The sequence below is a fragment of the Eublepharis macularius genome, chromosome 5, assembly GCF_028583425.1.
Source record: "Eublepharis macularius isolate TG4126 chromosome 5, MPM_Emac_v1.0, whole genome shotgun sequence".
NCBI classification, from domain to species: domain Eukaryota; kingdom Metazoa; phylum Chordata; class Lepidosauria; order Squamata; family Eublepharidae; genus Eublepharis; species Eublepharis macularius.
Genome location: NC_072794.1, coordinates 11,786,881 through 11,807,285, shown reverse-complemented (window position 1 = coordinate 11,807,285; position 20,405 = coordinate 11,786,881). Strand labels below are relative to the sequence as shown.

Genomic DNA, 20,405 nt, shown 5'->3' with positions numbered 1-20,405 from the left:
AATACTGTCTCTTCTTTCTTAGTTATATCTTAAGTAAAGTACTCTCTTTTTATCGTTGTGTTCCACTAGGTTAAAAACCTATTAACTAGTTTCTTTCTGTAAAACAAAGTTGTACGTTTTTAGAAGAATTCTATAAATCTTTACTGATGGAACACGACATATTTCTTTATGTATTTACTGACCTATGTTTTTTTGCTACTTTTTTTCTTTTCTCTCCTCCCCATCCCTGAATATTTATTTTTTTTCTCTCCCCTTCTCCCCGATCCGGAATTTCTTTGCCAACTGACCTGCACGGTACTTCTGCTTCCTGTTGTTGCTTGAAACAAAATAAAAATAAAAATACCCCCTTCCAAAAAACCAAAAAAAAAAAAAAACCAAACCTTCCTGCTCTTCGGAAACCAACCTGCCCTTCAATATTAACCATCTTGAAAACTTCATCATCCATCAACCAATTTCGCCATTTCCTGCGGGGGACTCTGCCCTTCCTTCGTTGTCGACGATTTTGCGCAACCTTCGCTCTTCCCTCGATTCCTTACCTCTTCCCTGTCCCTCCGCTGCCTTGCTCTGCTGTTCTCTAAAGAGAGTTACACCCCAATGCCTCTTTATTCTTTTCGGTATGTTATCATTCACACTTTTATTACCTTTTTTCATTTTGAGATTTTACTTCAAAAAAGTACGGTTGTGTTTTTGCAGTTTTGCAAATTCTGTTGAATGCTTTTTAAAAAAAAAAGTTTATATACCATGCCATTTAGTATTTGTTTTTCTTTTTTTCTCTTTTTTATGTATTGTTCTGCATGGTTTTGATTGCTTTGCATGCCTGTTGGGTCAGGGACAGAGAGCATGTGAAAGGGTTCGGTTCGACCCCCTAGGGGCAGTTGCTCAGCCTTAACTTCTCCTCAGTTATTCCAATTGTTCTGTTGCTTCTCAGATTTTACCCTGAGCAGCTTAGACTCTGGAACAAACTTACTCTGGAATGAGAGCAAACCTGAGCGGGAATGTCTTTGTATTAGCTTGTGTGTGGTTGCAGGATTTCATCCTGAAGGAGTTGTTTTGTTCCTTCGCTTCCCTAAGGGGTGTATGGTGATGTGCAAAGAGTGAAGATCTTGTTTAACAAGAAGGAGAGTGCCTTGGTTCAAATGGCCGATGGCAATCAAGCCCAGCTCGGTAAGCTTCATGTTTCACTACCATTTTTTAATCTTCCAGCTCCAGACTACTTCTATCTCTTGGGTGCCCACATGCCCATTAACATCTGGGCTCCAAGCCCTGCTGCTGGTGGCAGCTTTTCTGTAGCAGCCCACAACACTGGGGAATCACCTTCCTGAAGATCTTTGGAAAGCCCAGTGCATTCTAAGATGCTGACCAAGAATAAATTTGGTTGGCCACCTGGGATTCTGGGCATAGGCTCCATTGCCCCCATTCATGGCTATGTCCCTCTCTCTTTTCAGGACTGACAGTAGCAAGATATGGGCTTGCTTGAAATACTCTCTAACCGATTTGAATATCTGGGTAGATTATAAGAATCGACCAAATACAAAACTTAAGAATAACTCCCACTTAAAATATACCCCCCCCCACACACACACAAAAGAGTTTATATTAAATAGCAGTAAACCAAACTAAAGGCAGTTCATAGTGCTAAAAGACCCTCCCTAAGGTATTTGTAGGAATTGATTTACTAAAGTCTGAAATCGAGAGACAGGTGAATGTTGATCCGAGTATGATTTAGATACCCTGTGTTTCTCCCCATTGCAGACTCAAAGCAGCTTACAGCACTGCTCTGCCTTCCTCCACGTCATCATCACAACAGCCTTAAAAGATAGATTAGGGTCTGTGTGGCCCAAGGTTGCCCAACAACCTTCCATGGTGTTGCCACATAGCCAACTGGCAAGTGCTTTGTGATGAGACTTGCTCTGCCCTCTGGGCCTGCTTCTTCTGATTCCTGGAATCTTCTGTTTCCATTGTGCTTTGAGGAAGTGTCAGTCGTGGGTGGGATCCATAGCTGACTGTCAGAATGGCCATGTGTACAGTCGGGGGGAATCTTTCGGCAGGCTGTGAGAATCCCCAGCCAGGGGGCCCCGTTAGCTTTGTAATGAGCAGCTTCAATGAAGGGGCCTTCCTTGAGCTCAGCATTTGTGTGGGAAGGGTCTGTGCTGTTCAGTGCAGCTGCCAGTGAAAACTGCCTTCTGATTGGGCAGTGGAGCAAATAATACGGGACAAATAACATGGGGTGTGGCTTTTGCATGCCAAATCTATGTGTTTCCTTCCTAACTTTTGGCAGCCATGAGTCACCTCAATGGTCAGAAGCTGCATGGCAAGCCCATCCGCATCACCCTGTCAAAACACCAGACGGTGCAGTTGCCCCGGGAAGGGCAGGAGGACCAAGGGTTAACCAAGGACTACGGAAATTCTCCCCTCCATCGCTTCAAGAAGCCGGGTTCCAAAAACTTCCAGAATATTTTCCCCCCTTCTGCCATCCTTCACCTCTCTAATATCCCGTAAGTGCTCTGTGTTGGCGGTGTTTGTGCTGGGGGAGCTTCCCTGGGCTTGTGTGGCCTGCCTTGTCTCCAGATCTCAGAGCAGCTGCTGTGCTTGGGGCAGAGTACTGTGGCAACCTCCGTAGTACAGGGATTAAGCCATTCATGTGAGCCAGGCGTGTCGATCAAGCTGCTTGTTCTGCACACCGCAGGATATGAGGCCTTAGAGCACACAAGCATGAGCCAAAACATGTGAACACATCTGCCCTTGGTGTTCTGTCCCCTTCCCCTTCATTGAAATCTGTGTTCCAGGTAATAGCTCCTTCTAAGATATGCTGTAGAGTTATTTGTAACAAATAAACATTAGAAATTTTTTAAAATCTCAGATCAGTTGCAACCAATAAATGATAGCGGCAACAGTAGCCAGTTGGCTGCATTCTGCACGTTGGCCCTTAAAGGATGCTGAAGGGTACAAAAGGGGTCTCTTCCCTCCGCCCGCCACTGCTGTTGGTCAAGCCTAACCATAACAGGCATCTTTTCTTCTAGGCCTTCAATAACTGAAGATGACCTCAAGATGCTGTTCTCAAGTAATGGTGGAATGGTGAAAGCCTTCAAATTCTTCCTGTAAGTCTGGGGTTGGTTTTCCTCTAGCTGCTGAGGTGTGGGGGAGATGTTAAAGAGCTTCCCAAACTGTTAGAAAGGGGATTGCTGGGTGGCCATGGCTTCCCATGAGGAGACAAAGGCGCATGGCTTTTGTCAGGATGTTTTGTTGCTGTCTTCAGGACCTCAGGGTAAGAGGTCTCAAGAATTAGAACTGTAATAGAATCCACTACCATTACCCCTGGCTGAGAGTTGGCACTTGTTGGTTCTGGGTAGACTTGGCTGGCAGGGCTATCAGTCTGACTTGTGCCTTGCTTTTCATAGCTACAATGAAGGCATCTCGTTGCTTTTCTTGACCAGATCCTTTAAGTGGAGACGGCAGGGACCGAACCTGGACCCTTCTGCCTGTAAAGCAAGAGAGTTTGATTCCTGACTCCTCCTCCCCCCCTCTCCCTGAGCCCCTTGATCCCTGGCCATAATGTATTGCCTAGTGTACTTCCTAGTTCCTGAGCTGACCTCCACTGTTGCTGGTTGTTCCCTTGGCAGGAAAGATCGAAAGATGGCTCTTATCCAGATGGGATCAGTCGAAGAAGCCATTCAGTCTCTCATCGACCTCCATAACCATGACCTGGGTGAGAACCACCACTTGCGCGTGTCCTTTTCCAAGTCCAACATTTAAGCGCTCCAGGAAGCACGATGGACCGGACTGCAGGCAAAAGCAAAAACCCACCACAGCCCCTCCCTTGGGGTTCAGCCTGGCATCTTCAAGGCTGAACACCTGCTTGGGGTGAGACAACTTCCATCATTCCAGAAACAAAAGAAGCCACTTTAAAGAGAAAAAAAAGCAGCTGAAGTGACCTTAAGAGACAACAGATTTTATTTTTTTAAAGAGGAAAGCAGTTTACTGGGTTTTTTTAAAAAAAATTAAATCTTAATTCACATTGCTATAACCTTTCTTGCAGCATGTGGGATTACAATCTTGACTGGGATGGGGTGGGGAGGCATGGTCACAAGCATAACAGTTTACATTCTTAAACTGCTCTGGGAACATTCCCCCTTTTCCTTCCCTCCCTCCAGAGTGTAAAATGCAAATACAGCACCCAGTCCCAGAAACCATCTCGGCTTCACAGTAATGCCTTTTATCTTGTTCAGGCCTTGGGGGAAAAAAAACCAAGTTGTGCATTCTTGATTTCTTTTTTTAACCCTCCCAAGCACAGATGCCTCCTTAGGGAGACCTGCTGTGTCTCCCTAAGCCTTGGATCAAATATCCTGTGCCTTAGAAGCTTTATGCTGATGTTGGGAGGCCCACTAGTAAAAGTTGAAAGGACAGAGGAGTCATCCTCAGATGATCACATTGCATGGGGAAGGGTGGTGTGGGCAACTTCCTCCCTCCTTAAGCAGTTGAGCCCCTCTCCAGAAAAGTGGGCTTAACCTGCAGAGCTTTTGAACTAGTTTCTTCAGTCCTTTGAGTTGCCAGGGGGAGTTGATATTAAAAACTTTTGGCCAGCCCTAGTGCTTTGCTCAGGGGAGGAGGATGGGAGAGGGAAGGTTCCTCATCCCTTAACCATTCCATTGTCGGCAGTAACTCTGAGTGGGTTCCCCACTGACTGCTTAAAAACACAAACAGTTTTCCCCAACTGTGGAAATTGAGCCAAGAGTGTCAAAATACGTTTGTACAAGGAGAGTCTGAATTATCGGTCTGTATCCAGATCATCAGTTCTGGGCTCACACTTGGGTTGATTCAAGTTGCCTTGCCCTCCCCTTCTGAGTTCATCCTTAAGACCAGCATCTCTGCTCTCCTATTTAGTGACCTCAACTTTTTCTTTTAATCTTTTTATTACAAGTTTTTTTTTTTTACAAAGCAGTCTTTCTCTGCCTAGCAATATCTCCAGTTGACCAAATATTGTAATGGGTTCATATATATGCATATATATATATGCAAAAAATAGCTTAACTTTTTATAGCTAAGATGGTATAAATGTATCTACTTACTCTTGTTCTCTTACCTTGTATGCTGTATTCTTGTATTTTTGTTTTGTAATCTGAAAATAGTGCAGTAGTTGAGCCAGATAAGGTCATGGCTGGAGATTAATCTTATATGATACGGTGAAGGAGTAAGTACTTAAAGCAGCAAACACCAGTTAACTCAAAAGGAGGAAATGACCCAAATTTTAAGGGTGGTTTTTACTTAATCTGAGTTTATTTAGTTTATTTAAAGAGAAATGCAACTTTTCCCTTCCTAATCGTATCTACCATGCTATTCCTCCTGTCCCTTTTTGTGCCGATCTGCCTTCTTTGTTGTATTCCAGAGTTGCCTTACTTCTGCCCGCTTAACTTGTGTGAGATTTTAGAAGAACCAGAATTTTGTACTTAATATCAGGGTTATTTCTGCAAAATGTGGACCAAAGTGTTTTTTTAAAAAAAATGTATTTTGGTGTCAAGTTGCGCCCCCCCCCCCCAAATAAATAAACGTTGGCTTGCATAGGTATTGAGGGGGTCAGGGGGAAGAGTCCTAACGCTACTTCTTAAGTCAAGTTCCTCCTTAACGTGATGTGGGGGGGGGGGGCATTCTTATGCTGGAGGCCAGTGTGGTGATCTGCAGGAAGGGGGGGGGCGTTCTGCTGGAGCTGTTTGTTCGCTCTCTGTATCCTAGCCTATCATGGCTGCCCTTGTCAGGTCCTGAAAACCAACAAGGCAGCACTTTGTTCTCACTGCTGTGTCACCTTGCCTTAATTTGACCACGTAGAAGTTCTTGAAAGACTGCTCCACACTGCAAGCCCAGCACTCGTTGCCGCCACCTGGCTGTCTAAGATGATGGCAGTTTTACAGCAAACTCGCCATTTTGGACCACTGGCTGCGTTTTATTTTTCCAAACACTGGCCATGGAAGCAGCCAGCATCTGACACACATTCCTCCCCATGCAAGCAATCAGCGGGTGCTCACATTTCCTCTTGGCGCTCCATGTGCATGGTCCACCCAGAGCAATAGAAAGGTGGTCTGTCCACTTGAAGTGGGCCAGAGTTCTACAAGCTAAGGTTTTCTTGGCCTGTTGGACCCAGATCAACTATTAATGTTGGTGGACAGGTTAGCGTCACAGGGGAGGTGGTTGAGTGACTCATCCTCCCTCCCTCCCCAAAAAGAGTAAGGGAAGATCAACTGCCACCCCAGGGTTTTTTTTTTAAAAAAAAAAATCTTGACAGAACTTTGGTGAGACTGGTCAGACTTGATCCTGAAATCCACTTAGCAGGCCTTTCTCAGCAGCTCATTGGAACGCAGCCTCTCTCTGCCGACGTTTTTCTGCTTGGATTCCCTCAGCCGGCAGATGAGAGGTGTGTGCTTGTTCTTGGCTTTTTGCAGGCGGCACATGCCAGTGTGTTGCTGTTAACTCCCAGACCCAAGCAAAATACAGGGAGGAGGGATGGGCTCATCTGTTTCTCTTTTTTTTTTGATCCTGTGTGTTGCATGTAAATGTAATGAGAAAAAGGTGTAAATATTTATGATTTTTTATACCTGTTGTAAGACATGAGGGGGCAGCAGAACCCAGGTTTTTACAGCAAATGGATGTATTGTATATTTTGATAACCAGCTATTACAGGTTCAGTATTGGGGGTGGGGGTGGGGGCTGATTGTACACAAAACATCAGAATTCATTGCCTGGCTAAAAGGAATGTAATGCAAAAAAAAGAAAAAAATGGAAAATTAAAACTATTTTATAATTAATCTTAGTACCCTTTTCTGTAGCATTTAGTTCTTGACTTGTTCAGATTGTAGAAAACAGTTGGTGGGCCTGTCTGTACTTCCTTTTTTGCTTTCACAATAAATGTCTTCTGTATTCTTTGCTTCTGTTTTTCCTATCTTTTTATTGTGCTTTTTAATTTGTGCTTGACTTCTTCTTTCCCTCCCCCCCATGTAATCCAGTTGCCTCCCATTTTGTGTAACCTTTTTTGACTTTTCATTTATCTTTCAGGGGGTGGCAGGGGGTACACTTTGGCTTCTTGACATTTCCCACTATAGAACTGTAAGGGCATTGCAGAGAGAGCTTTAAATCAGCTGTGGCACCTCCCTTACCTACCCTGTGGCAAATGTATTGTTTCCTTTATGCAATTAATGGTTTGGGCAGGGGAAAGGGATTGCCACCTCTGCTTTTTGTCAAGCCATTTTCTGCCACGTTCTCAGACTTTCCATAGACTTGACTCTAATCCATAGAATCACGTATCTTTCCATTGGCTACATAACCCCCATCTGTGGCTCTTCTGCTCTAAAGATAGATGAGTGTGCGCCTGTGGATGCCTGCCTTGCTCTTTGTAACAACCAGGGGGGAGAACAGTTATGGAATTGACAAGTCTTATAGAGTATGTATGTGGGGGGAGTCATCGGTCCCAATGGGATAAGATGGAGCTGGGCATCGAAGGGAGGAGGAAGATGCTCTGGCTTTGAGGAAAAGCTTTGGAAGTTGGAGTGGCAGGGAAGACCTTAGAGTGGACATGGAGGGGAGACCTCAGTTTGATACCATCAGAATCCGTGATTAAAATGTGGCCGTCTCAGGTTTAATCTCTAGCAGCTTGGAGCAACCCCCCCCCCCCCCAAAACCTCTTGTGACAGAATAGAAAGAAGCTATCCAATTGCTTGCCACCTTGGACTCCCTGATGTTCTGTGCCTTTTGTAAGTTGTGGTCCAGTTTCAGATGCATATATTGGTTGACAGAATGTGTACATGTGTCAAACAAACTGCCGAGAGGCCTGGTAGCCCAAACCAGAAGTGCGTTGCGCTACCTGGCTGATGTGCAGCAAGGCCTCCACCTGTTGGAAAGGGGCCAGTGACCTCTAGCCAAGCCATCTCAAGCCCAAGTTCCTTAGCCTGAAAACGGCTTAGGAGTTGTGTTGTAGCCACTTTTTTTTTTTTTAGGAGCCCAAAATTCTTTGTTGACATATATTCTTAAACATCCATGCAGTTTCCCCTGCTGTGATTTAGCTGCGTTGTTTTGCACCCGTTATGCAGAGGAGGGTTGAGTTTTTCTAGTGTAAGCACAATAATATGAGTGGAGGAACTTGGGCAGTCAGATGTTGTACACATTCACCTGCTGGAGCCCCCCCCCACACACACACACATCTTTCTCCTCCAGACTCCCAAGGTCTGATGGATACATGAGATAAAGTTTCAGTTGAACTACTGCTTAAAAATGGCAGCCTTCTTGACTCCAGCCATGTTTGAAGTCCCAGTTCTGGGCAAATACAATTTTACGTGGAAAGGAATGGGAGGAGGGCCTGGATCATTCCCCGGCCTTGCTTTGGTTAAATCATGTATGCTGTTTACTCTTGTGTAATAGCATGGCAGAGTCAGTAGGTGTGTACTAGCCTGCTTTTAAGTCCACAAGAGGCATCTTTTTAAAAAATAAACAATACTGTCAGGGAGAATGTCCTATATCCTCCTCTGTGTTCTTTCTGTTTCCCACGCATGGCAGTGAATTGTTAATTATGGTCTGGAGTAATTATGCTGCTGGGGTGGGGGTGGGGGGATAGACGTAGCATCTCTGTGGCAACAGTGGGAAAAGTAGAATTCTGTTTCTCCACCGCCTGTTCTTCCTGGGTTCTTTTGACCATGCATGTGCTGCTTTAGGAGCCTTGTTGCCATAGGAACTTGAGTAGGGGTGGGGGAAGCACTCAGGGAAGTGTGTGTGTGTGTGTGCGTGCACACCGTCCATTAGCAATCTGACCAGCTCTTTACTCTCGTCAGTAGGCAACTTGTTTGCATTTCAGCCTACAAAATACATTTTCTTCAAGAGCGAGGAAAAGAAATGTGCCCTGTACATGCTCAGAGGCAGTGATGCCCCAGCCATGTTCTGGCCATCCCTTTCTGGGGGTAGAATTGCTTGAGAGGAGAATGGAGGGGGGTATACTGAAGACGGGAATGGCTATCGCCATGGCAACAGGGAGGTCAGCAAGATGTTCCCATTAATCACTTTAACGAGCTGTGAGAACGGGGCTAGCTGCAGAGTGGGTGTCAGGGTAGGCTTTTCCCCCTGGGACACGTGAGCACATTGCAGAAGGAATGCTGCCAAACTATCCACAAGCATGCACACATTCTAGCAGGTGCTGTGGAGAGGGGGCCATGCAGGACCATCAAGCACGGCGCCTTCCAAGCCGCACATGTTCCACCCACCTTAATCCGCAATGTCTTGTCTCCCCCTATTTCTCCAGTGATGCGATCTGTGCGCTTACCTTCTCCAGATCAAATGCCAGCTGTTGGATGTGTCACCTTTGTTGTAATTGTTTGAAAGTGGTTCTTGACTGGGTTGGTCATTCCTCCCCCAGAGCACTTGAGTGGATAATCAGCACAGCCATGGCCGTGTGAAGGAGGCAGGAGGGGGGACTAGGAAAGCTTCTTTTCTCTCTCAGAGCTATTGAAGCATCTCTGAAGGGGGTAGAATGACTTTCACTGAGGGTTTCCTTCCAGAGCGATGTTAGGCCTTCACACATTTAGGAAAATGATGGGAGAAAAGGCTGCACTACGCTAGAACTTAGAATGTTGCATTTTGTCTTTTAATGTTACTTTGCATTAAGATGGAAAAGTCCCCAGTAAATAGAGAAAACAGGGAGGGAAGGTCCTGGGCTTGTAGGGCCCATGTGGTTAGAGTGCTGGACTGATCCAAGAGGCCCAGGATTGAATCCCAACTCTGCTGTAGAAGCTTGCTGGATGTTTTTGGGTCAGCTGCATACTCTCAGGGTAATGTGCTTCACAAGGTTGTTGTGAGAATAAAACAAAGGCGTAGAGAACTATGTAAACTACTTGGGATTCCTGCTGCGGAGAGAAGTAGGATATAAATACCTGAATAAATAGTGGGTGGCCGGTAGATGTAGGACGGGTAGCCACCCTGATCTGGATAGTTAAGGCTAGCTAGCCCCATCTTTTCAGATCTCGGAAGCTAAGCAGGTTCAGCCCTGGTTAGTACTTAGATGGGAGACCACCAAGGAAGTCCAGGGTCATTATACAGACTCAGGCAATGGCAAGCCACCTCTGTCTTTTGCCTGGAACACACTGCTTTATGATGACCATGAGCACGGGTGGCTTTGATGGGGGTGGGGGTGCGGTAGCAAGACAGATTCAGACGGGGCAGGGCAGTGGGTATAATCCAGTGCTAGGAAGCAACATTACAGGCAAGCCTTAGCCTCTGTACCTTGAGGTTTGGAGTGGCAGGGCAAATGTTTAGCTGGTGTGAGAAATAACAAGCTGTGCTGGATAGACTACTGGTCTGATACTGGATGGGGCCTTCGTGTATAAAGATCTTCCACGATCTTTTTGCTTGCTGTGCTAGTTTTCTGTTGGGATTTCTAAAATTGGCTCTTTCACCTGCAGTCTGAAGTCCATTCTGCCACTTTGTAGCATGCGTGGGCCAGGCCTTACTTTTGCAACCATGTAGGTGTCCTTGGCCTTCAGCCTCCCTTTGTTCATCAGTCAGCCACCCCCCACCGTCCCCTGCTGCAGTCTACAGATGAAAACAGGTACAAGCCCTGTAAAGCGAAGGTGTTTGTGGGCAGTGGAAGGAGCATCTGGTTTGTATAATGGAAGTCCCTGATACAATCTCTGGCAGCCATGCCCAGTTATCTAGTCCACTCATCACCCTGTCCTGTGGCAATGACTTACATAAATGGACCCTTAGATTTTGCTTCATTTATTTTTCTCACCAAAATGCAAAAACTTAAAATCAATGTATATATGCACACCAAAAATGCAGTAAAACAGAATCTCACGAACAATACAATAAAGAAATAATACATCCACTGAATGAAGCCAAGAGGAGACTGCCTAAAATTTTCCACAGGAAATTAAAATGCGTAGCTTCCAGGTAGCTGTCTAGAACGGCAGATAATAGCAAATTGAATGCACCTGGGTTGTGCCGAGATTAGGTGGTTCCTCCTCATTAAGATAAAGGAATGGCGTGGGCGGGGGAAGAGCTAGCTAGTCGACGGCCAGGACAGCTTGGTACTCGCTTGTTTAGTTAGTGTTAGCCCAAGTTAGAGTTGGGTCTTTTTGTTATTTGCCATTGCCGTTGTGGCTTTTATTGACCTAATAAATAACTATTTTGCCTAAGGCTCGAGTGTCTGACTGCTGTGTGCAGGATCCTCCAGGCTAAGAACCCAGAGACCCAGGGTGGGTCTCATGTGAAACAGGGAGGTTCACTCCTCTAAGTGCTGCTTGGAGCCTAGGGTGGCTGTTAGCAGCACCCAGGACGGGACCAGAGGGCGTACCTGCCCTTTACAGTAGCACAGTCCAGAATTCTCACAGGAAAGAGAATTTTCTTTGCCCTCCTTTTGTCCCACCCTGCCTGGGTCAGTCTTCAATGACTTATGGGAGAGGAGGGCAGAAGAGCAGGTGGGGTCAGCTGAATGGTCTCTAGTGCCTCATCTGCTCTATCATCTAGGTAGTCAGTTATTCTCTCTTGGTCCCTATTGGCCTCTTTGGGGCCAAGATCAAGATAATCCTAACTATGGTATTCCCCATTACTAGTTATAGATGTGAAAGATGGACAGTGAAGCAAGCTGAAAGGAAGAAAATTAGAGTCAATTGAAATGTGCTGGAGGAGAGTTTTATGATTACCATTGATGGCCAAAAAGACAAATAAATGGGTTCTAGATCACATCAAGCCTGAATTCTCCCTAGAAGCTAAATGACAAAACAGGCTATCGTACTTTGGTCACATGAGAAGACAAGTCTCTGGAAAAGTTCATAATGCTAGGAAAAGTGAAAGGTAGTAGGAAAAGAGGAAGACCTAAAACAAGATGGCTTGAGTCAAAGAAGCCATGTCCAGTTTGCAGGATCTGAACAAGTCTGTTAATGATAGGACGTTTTGGAGGTCTTTCATTCATAGGGTTGCCATAGGTCAGAGGTAATAATGCACACAGGCAGTCATTAGCCTTTATCTTTTCAATTGATTGACAATCCATCCATTTTAACTCTGGCGTTCATCTCAGTGTTTAGTAGTACCTGATGTCCACTTTTTTCTCAGTTGAAATTAGGGGCATGTACAAAAAACAAAGCTTTATTATAGCAAAGAGGAAACATTAGTCCCTCTGTTAGGAGGAGCCTTTGTTTCTGCATGAGCACTGAGCTAATTCTGCGTTGTAAGTAAATGGATAGTTTGAGGCTAGTTAGCGATGAATCCAGAACATGTATTGTCGAAGGCTTTCACGGCTGGAGAACGATGGTTGTTGTGGGTTTTCCGGGCTGTATTGCCGTGGTCTTGGCATTGTAGTTCCTGACGTTTCGCCAGCAGCTGTGGCTGGCATCTTCAGAGGTGTAGCACCAAAAGACAGAGATCTCTCAGTGTCTTTTGGTGCTACACCTCTGAAGATGCCAGCCACAGCTGCTGGCGAAACATCAGGAACTACAATGCCAAGACCACGGCTATCCAGCACGGAAAACCCACAACAACCAATCCAGAACATGTACAGGAGCAATGGCAGCCACTTTTGCTCGTTTTCTGTCCAGCTTGAGAAAAACTTGACAAGGTTTGATGTCACTCCCTGATATGAAGAAGCATCATTTTGCCCTTCTCCCACCCCCCACCCCTGCATTTGTTTTTCTTTGGCTTCCATCCTTCTGCTTTTAGTTCTTCCATGTCAGCTGCATGTGCGTGCGTGCGCGCGCGCGCACACACACCCACCCACCCACCCACCCACCCACCCTTAGGAGCAGTGAGAAATCGGGACCGTGATTTCAGGAGTGCAGAAACCTCTTGTTCCGCTATGGGTGGGGATGGAGAACAGACGTGCAACTTTGGAAGAAATTTCTCCCCCGAAGCTGAAAAGCAATCCTATCAAATGCTGAAAAAAATTTAAATGTGAAGCTGTTGTTGTTTAGGGCTGCCCTTGGAGACTGGGAATTACACTTGGTGTAGAGGGCTCCAAAACTCACCTCCTGGAGCATGGGGGTGGGGGGAATGGTCAACAAATGAATGACAGGACAACAAGGCCTAAACAAGACAGCCCAGTTGGGTGCACTGCCTCACCTAAGGCACTGGTTTTAATCTGGGATGTGTCAAGTAATGTTTAAAGACTGAATGTTTGCTTTTAGAACACGGCATCTCTGATTTTAAACATTTTTAAACGTTCAGTAGTGGTTCATTTCCCCCCCTCCACATGCATATATAGTGCTGTAAGTTATCTGCACAACAATCACCATGTGAACTGGGTGGGGTTGAGAGAGCTCTGATGGAGGTGTGACTGACCCAAATTCACCCAGCTGACTTCAAGCGGAGGAGTGGGGAATCAAACTCAACTCTCCAGATTAGAGTCCCGCCGCTCTTAACTGCTACACCAAACTGCTGAGGCTGCCTGAAAAGGCTTGGCGTTTCCACTTCTCTGCCCTGACGAATGCCTAAGTGCAGAGCAAAAATTTTGCCCTCACTGTCTGGGAGGCATGGGAGGGAGATCCGGCTTTCAGAGCAACACAGCAGCTAGCATTTTCCAGCCGTCAGCGGGTTGGAGCTGTGAGTAATGGTCCTTTCCTCTGGAAGGAGGAGGCTTCTTCCCCTGCTGCAAGTCTCTTTGAGCTGTGCCAGAAACCTTTTTCTGATGCAAGACTAGCCTCTTACACTGGGGAAGGCACCTTCCAGTGCTGGAGGGGAGTGCCTTCTCTAGCAGATGGGCCCATGGGCTCAATCCTTGGTAGGAAGAGGAAGGAGATCTCTTGCTCTGGCCTGTGAGAGATGCTGCGAAACTGCTCAGAAGCCAAAGAATTGGCTGCTTGGAACTAGTCCCTAGTAGGGATGAGGCGGAATGAAGCCCCATTATTGAAAGTCATTTTTCCCTGGCAAGAAATCAACCCCAAGAGGCTTTATTTTTTACACACATTTCTCCTTGCTTGGACCACCTCTTCTCCCATTAAAAGGAATGCATCTTCCAACACTTCTCTTTGAATTGATGAAAAAACAGCCTGAAAGAACAGGCAAGGTAAGCAATGCAGTTGTTGCACTCTGAATCTGATAGCAATGGAGGGAATCAGAAAGGGGGGCTCGGATTGGCTCAGCCCGACTCAATATGTGCAGTTCGGCTCCTGCATCTGCAGTTTTGGGGCCCCCTTTGGATTGCTGGGTCACAATCCTGCACAGAGGGCTGAAGCTCTAATAGCAGAAGGTTGCACAGCCAGCTCTGGGTTCGTCTGCTCTAATTTTCAACACATTTGTCATGGGTCTGGCTATCCACCCCCCCCCCCCTGCTATCATTAAATACAAGGAATTTTCTTTCCCCCCCCCATGATGACAAGCATTTATAAACCCCGCCCCACCTAAGGGGCATCTAATCAAATAAAAATAATAATGCAGCGGACTAAAATTGGCACACTAAACTAAAACTTCCACCCCCCCACCCCAGAAATAAATCCATATTAAACAACCACTGGGCCAAAGGTAACAAGAAAAGGGAACTCTTTCAATTCCATGTTTTCCCCTATAGATCCTGTGCCATTTTCTGCTATCCTTTATCTGTTCCTGTGTCTGCACTTCACACTCCTTGTCCGTGGGCTCGCAGTTCCTTTGCTTCACCATCTCTCAGAACTTCTTCAAAATCCTCTGCTGTCATCCATATGAGGTTTTAATCCCAGCCGAACTGACAACAGCACCTTCCCTTCCAGAAGGTGGACTTTACACCGCAATTTAATATACCATATAAATACCATAAATAAATATCTGTTGCATGTTTAACACCACTCCAGGTAAGTTTTGAGTTGGTGTCCATCCAAACATAAGCACTAGGCCTTAAGCAGGCAACAATTCTCTCAGCCTCTTAGCTGTTCAGCCCCACCTCCTGCAAGCAATGCAGCCTCATGTTGTGTGTGAGCTTGCTTCTATTCCCGATCATCGCTCCTGGGAGTAACACAGCATGAATGGAAAGGGATTGTGCTTTGGACAACAAAGAATCAGTTTGCTTCCTTTGATGCTCCCATGTTCAAGCACAGTGTGCCTTGAAGTGCTCCAACGGGGTGCTCTCTCACATAGAAACGTTTTATAAAATAGTGCTTGGCAGAGACAGCCAGCAGTGAATCTGGGGCAAAAGACACAGAACTGAAGAGTGTATGTTTTTATCTCGTGTGTGTGTATGTGCATCAGAGTTCTGCTGGAAAGTCAGGTATAAATATTCAAAACAAGCAATAAATGACATCAGTCAAGATGCCTTGAACTTTGCCATAATCTTATTCAACAGTCGAATTTGCCATGCTCAATGGTAGCAAAAAGCAACAAACTGCTCCCCAGAGTTGCCTGTTTGCTTAGCAAATGCGGCTGAGCAGTAACTATGTTGCTCACTGCCTGTATCTGTGGGCCAAGCTAGAAGTGACGAGTTACACGGGAATGGCAAGTGAACAGACTCACATGTATTCCTCCCTGTTCACTTGCACTCCACTCGATCACGTAGTGTAATTCGTCACTTCTAGTCTGGCCCAAAGTGTCCTGTTGCTTTGTTTTGCCCACGCACCGTGTGGTTACAGTGCCTACACATGTTAATATTTCACCTGCTTCTGTGTTTCTGTACTTAGTCTGGGGGCTTTCAGGGCATCTATTTCTACGCAGATGGGCTTTTGCCCTGATCCAGCAAATTCTTAATCCCCAGAAAGAAGTCAAGTTTTGAACGTCTGAAATGTCATTTCATCTGCAGTCCTTTTGGACAACCTGGTGCAAATGCCAAGACCATGGAATTCTGGACATTGTAGCCAAAACTGCCCCAGGAAGGAAGTTACTTGGACTATGAAGTTAGAAGAGAAGGGGTGGGGAAAACGAAGAGAGAAAGAAGGCACAAAGGATGGAAAGCGAACAGGTGGGCGATGCTGGCTGGTGCTGCAAAGCTCCTCTGGCTGTCGCTAATCCTCATGCCCAGATGTTTCTTTGCTAAATATATTGGTTGATCCTTCTCAGCCCTAACGCCCAAAGGGCCCTGAGCAGCCAGCGTATTCTTCATATCCCGTGCCTCTGCGTCTCCCTTCACTTCTCACATTCCACCTGTGGCCAGGCATGCGTGTAAGAGAAAGTGTTCAACAACAACGGTTAAGCCCCCAACTAGATGCTCTCTGCGAGGTGTCAAAAGTCTCCCTAATACTTCTGGAACCTCTGGCTAACCAAGTGGCCCTCACAATACAGTATTTAGATATAACAGAATGGGAGCCAGAAATTTAGGTATCCCAAGGCAGGGGTGCGCATGGGTTCCATGGTGCCTTTCCTGGCACCTTCAGGCATTTTTAGAAAATGGGCATAGGCAGTTGGGGGGGTTGCCCAGCGGGACTTCTCACTGGCCGTTGGAGATCTGATCGGCTGGGCAGATTCTTAAGCGTTGTTTTGGAAACGGCTTCCATCACAGCAAAGGATCTTCAGTTATACAATGAATCTATTTTTCTATCCTATTTTTAAACAATATGTTCATTTTAAAAGGCATCCTATTAAACAGAGCTTCTGCCTGAAAGGTTGAGAATTATTTTTATACTTTGCACGACATCACTCCCGGACAGTTTGTGGCAGCGTTTGTGGTTGTGCCCAGCACCCCTTTTCAGAATTCCAAATGTGCTGCCCACAGGTTCAAAAAATGGTGGGGGTCCCTCCCCTAAGGAGAAAAGCAATGCAGTTGAAAATGGAGGAGCAATCTTGATCTTAAAATGAATTCTGCTTACAGGATGACAGAATCCACTTGAGCCGAGTATCCATTCAGCATCAGGTTTGGTATTTCTATAATGGCAACTGTAGAGAGACATTCCGTGCTTTATGACAGACCACCTCAGGATTTTCAGAAATACCTGCAATTCAGTGCAGAATGGAAATCTGCATCAGGATGGTGTAGGGGACAGAAAGAGGCGGGCCGTATGCAGCCATCACTCCTACTGGCAGCTGTTTAAAAAGAGATTCTCCCCTTTTGGAGGAGGGGAAGTTTAATTGGCTTTGCACATCTATTGCCGGGCTGTGAAAGGGAGCATAACAGAGCTGATATTAAAGGCTTAGCTGCTTTGAATGAGTAAACCAGAGGGAGAAAGCAGTATGGTTCTCTGGCCGCCATGGAAACAGGGAAGGAACGGGAGGGGAGTGACCTAGAGTGACACCTCATTATCCACCAGGCTGATGTAACTCCGCTCAAGGGGATGAAGCCATCGCAAGCAGATGCAGCAGCCACCAGGGCTGTGGGCGCATGTTCAGGCCTGGGTGGGATCTCCACTATTGCCAGGTGTTTAGAATGAGTGGTGCCCATATTGAAGTCATGCCCTCTATACCAGACTCAGACACGTGGGAACTGGTTGTGGCTATCTGGGTGCCAATCCTCTGGCACCTGTGTGTGCATTAATCCAAATAATGAAGGTATCGAACTAAATACTTTTCTGACTTCTGTTACAAAAAACAGCAAAGCTTCTGAATAGCTCTTTGGTTTTGGTAATTCCCAAATGATGGCGACAGCTGTTACACATGCAATCAGGGCAGAACTTGCTGTGTGGCTTGAAGGAATTTTTGCATTTGGTGGGGAGTACCTGCTACACCTCTGCATGCTTCAATGCTCTGGCCTTGCCTCTTCAATCAGATTCTGCTAGGGTGTGCTTTGGGTGGGTGATTGACAGTGAAATCCTAAGTGGAGTTACTCCAATCTAAGCCCACTGGAGTAACTCTGCATCCTCTGTTTAGGATTTCACTGTGAGTGATCCATTCGTTCCCAAGGCACCACAGAATGACTTGCCTTTAGAAAAGCCTGGCTGAATTATCCAATCATATGCAAGATGAAATATTATACCTGGTGAAATATTACATTAAAATGTGAGCAACAGGGTAGCATGCTGATTTTCTTAGAGTATGGTCCTGGATTGACTGCCCATCTTTTGGGCCTGCCTTAAACCCATACGCTTTAGGAGAGAAATTAGCATTATTTTATTTAATTAACGGATTTCAGAAATCTCCAGAAGACTGAGACAAGTGCCAATTGTAAAACAGTTTGGTGAACGCTATGACTTGTGTGAGTGGACCCTAAACTTGCCAACCTCCAGGTGAGGCCTGGTGATCTCCCAGAATTACAACTGATCTCCAGGCTACAGCCATCAGCTTCCCCAGAGAAATGGCTATTTAGGAAAGTGGACTGAGATCCCGCCCCTTCCCCAAATCGTGTCCTCCCCAGGCTCCACCCCCAAATCGCCAGGAATTTACCAACCTAGAGTTGGCAACTCTGCTGGATCCCCATATACTCCGCTCATGTCTGCCATCTAGGCACCTTCCCCGCCCTCCATGCTTCCCCCTTCACTAACCCCACTAATCAGCTCTCTCATGCCTTTGGAGGGAAACCCTCCTAGAACCCCCACCCCCAGGTTATATATTCCATTCATTTTGACAAATACCCCCAACCTCTTTAATTCATGCCAACAATCCCACATAACAATTGATCCCCCACAGAGGGGTTGGACAGCTAGCCACTGTCGCTAGGAAGGCTCAGAAAGCCATTGGGGTCTTCCTCATTTCACCTCAGTGAGCCGCCATTTTGGAAGGCACCTTTCTTTTGACTGTCTTTTTTAATATTCTCCACCCTACCTAGGACCTCTTACTCGTGTTGTAAAAGGCAGGGAAAAAATCCTTGACTACAACTGTGAAGCAAGGAACAAGCTGCCGTCCTGGTCTGCGCAGACTATGCTGCTATCGCAAAGAGTGGCAGCTGAGTGGGAATGTTTGTGATTACACCCCCCTAAATCAACACTGAATCTTCTTTCTCTCGTCCCAAGTTGTCAAAAAGATCAGCTCAGTGTCATGTCTGAACAAAGGGCAAAATAATCTCCCACAAACTTCCTTTCCATCCCATCCAAGCCCACCCATGGTTAATTAATCCTTCTAAATATAGCCAAATAACTGGACTTTCCTCTTCTTCATGCACTTGGAGAGAAGGGCTTCCCAGAAAAAGCAGGAGCTGCTCCCTGACCCATTTCTGAGGAAACATCTCCAAGGTTATCCTAACGTTTGGCAAGCACTCAGCTTGAAAAATATCCATCTCTTTTGAGGTGTCTGGTTTGGATCCCTAAGGGTCTGTTCTAGGTTCATTCTCCCCTCTGTCGCGTAATTTGAACTCTTCTCATGCTAATGGTAGATGCCCGTCAGACCCTATGCTGTCCTATAAGGCTATACATTCCATTGCCTCCAAACTCTTTATTCATGCGGTAACACTTAACCCACCCTATGGTTGCCAACCTCCAGGTGGGGCCTGGAAATACCTGACCATTACAACTGATCTCCGGATGAAAGAGATCGGTTTCCTTGGAGAAAATGGCCGCTTTGGGGAGTGGACTCTATGACACTATGCTCTCACCAAATCCCAACCTCCCCGAGGCTCCAACCCCAAATCTCCAGGAATTTCCAAACCCAGGGAGGGCAACCTTACCCCCACCCATAAAACACCCTCACCCCATTCTCAGGCTCCCAGTGGGTGTTGCATTAGAAAAAGAGGCCAAGAAGACCTGCCCTTGCTTTCTACTTCACTTCTGCACCAACGGCCATCACGAGGAGAAGCGCTGACTGGAAAAGGCCGAAACGCCACAACAGTCCAATGCCAGCAGGAATACTCAGTCAGGACTGTATGTATTCCCAGTTCTCTGCATCATCCCGAAAACCCACCCTGCCCCCCAGCCCCAAATCTCCAGGAAGTTCCTAGCCATCTTGACAGCACAGGTGCGTTTTAAAGCGAGCAGTTAAATCCTGACGAGACCTCAGAAGCTGGGTGCCTGAGCAGGAAATCCAGAAGAGGAAAAAGAATGGCAAAGAATGAGCATCCCAGATAAGGCCTTCCGGCAGCTGCCACAAGCGGATCATATTCTGCACGGTGAGCAGGTCTCAAGATTTAGCTGAGTTAACACGGCGCTCTTTAGCCAGTCGCACAACACTCGTTTCTAGTGGCATGTTCAAAGAACCAGGGAAGATCCTTCCTTCCTTGCTGTCCTTGGGGGAGTCCCAGAATCATCTGGCCGTCCACTCTTGGAAACAAGAGGCTAGATGGACCCACTTGGGGGTCCCTGATCCAGCAACATAACGACCTACATTTTATCGTCCTTTTAGAGAAAAGAGAGGTCAAACAACCCATCAACCTCAATACTCAAGAAAGAGGCTTTCCCACATCTCTGTTGGGGGCCTTTGTTCTGTCCAGGACACAAATATTTACAGATTCCCTCACCACCCCCAATTCACAGGAAAAGAAACACCTCTTACAGTGGAGGAGGTAACCCTTGGAGGCACGTCACACCTCCCCCCCCCCCATATGACACACTTTCCCCATCCTCTCCGTAGTGGGCTCTTGTCACTTTCTGTGGTCCTGCAAATGAAATTCAGGAATAGAGTCAGGGGAA

The 20,405-nt window shown here is 46.3% G+C and overlaps 1 protein-coding gene across 2 annotated transcripts in view; it reads left to right on the top strand.

Annotated features, from left to right (window-relative positions):
- The window catches only part of PTBP1 (polypyrimidine tract binding protein 1), a 44,474-nt gene extending 37,561 nt beyond the window's left edge, over positions 1-6,913 (top strand). For both annotated transcript variants that reach the window (XM_054979256.1, XM_054979257.1), the window contains 5 exons: positions 581-614; positions 1,072-1,164; positions 2,279-2,495; positions 3,021-3,098; positions 3,621-6,913. In XM_054979256.1, coding sequence (XP_054835231.1) covers positions 581-614; positions 1,072-1,164; positions 2,279-2,495; positions 3,021-3,098; positions 3,621-3,753 — 555 coding nt within the window. In that variant the 3' untranslated portion in view covers positions 3,754-6,913. The remainder of the gene's footprint in view (positions 1-580; positions 615-1,071; positions 1,165-2,278; positions 2,496-3,020; positions 3,099-3,620) is intronic.
- Positions 6,914-20,405: the final 13,492 nt, after the last annotated feature.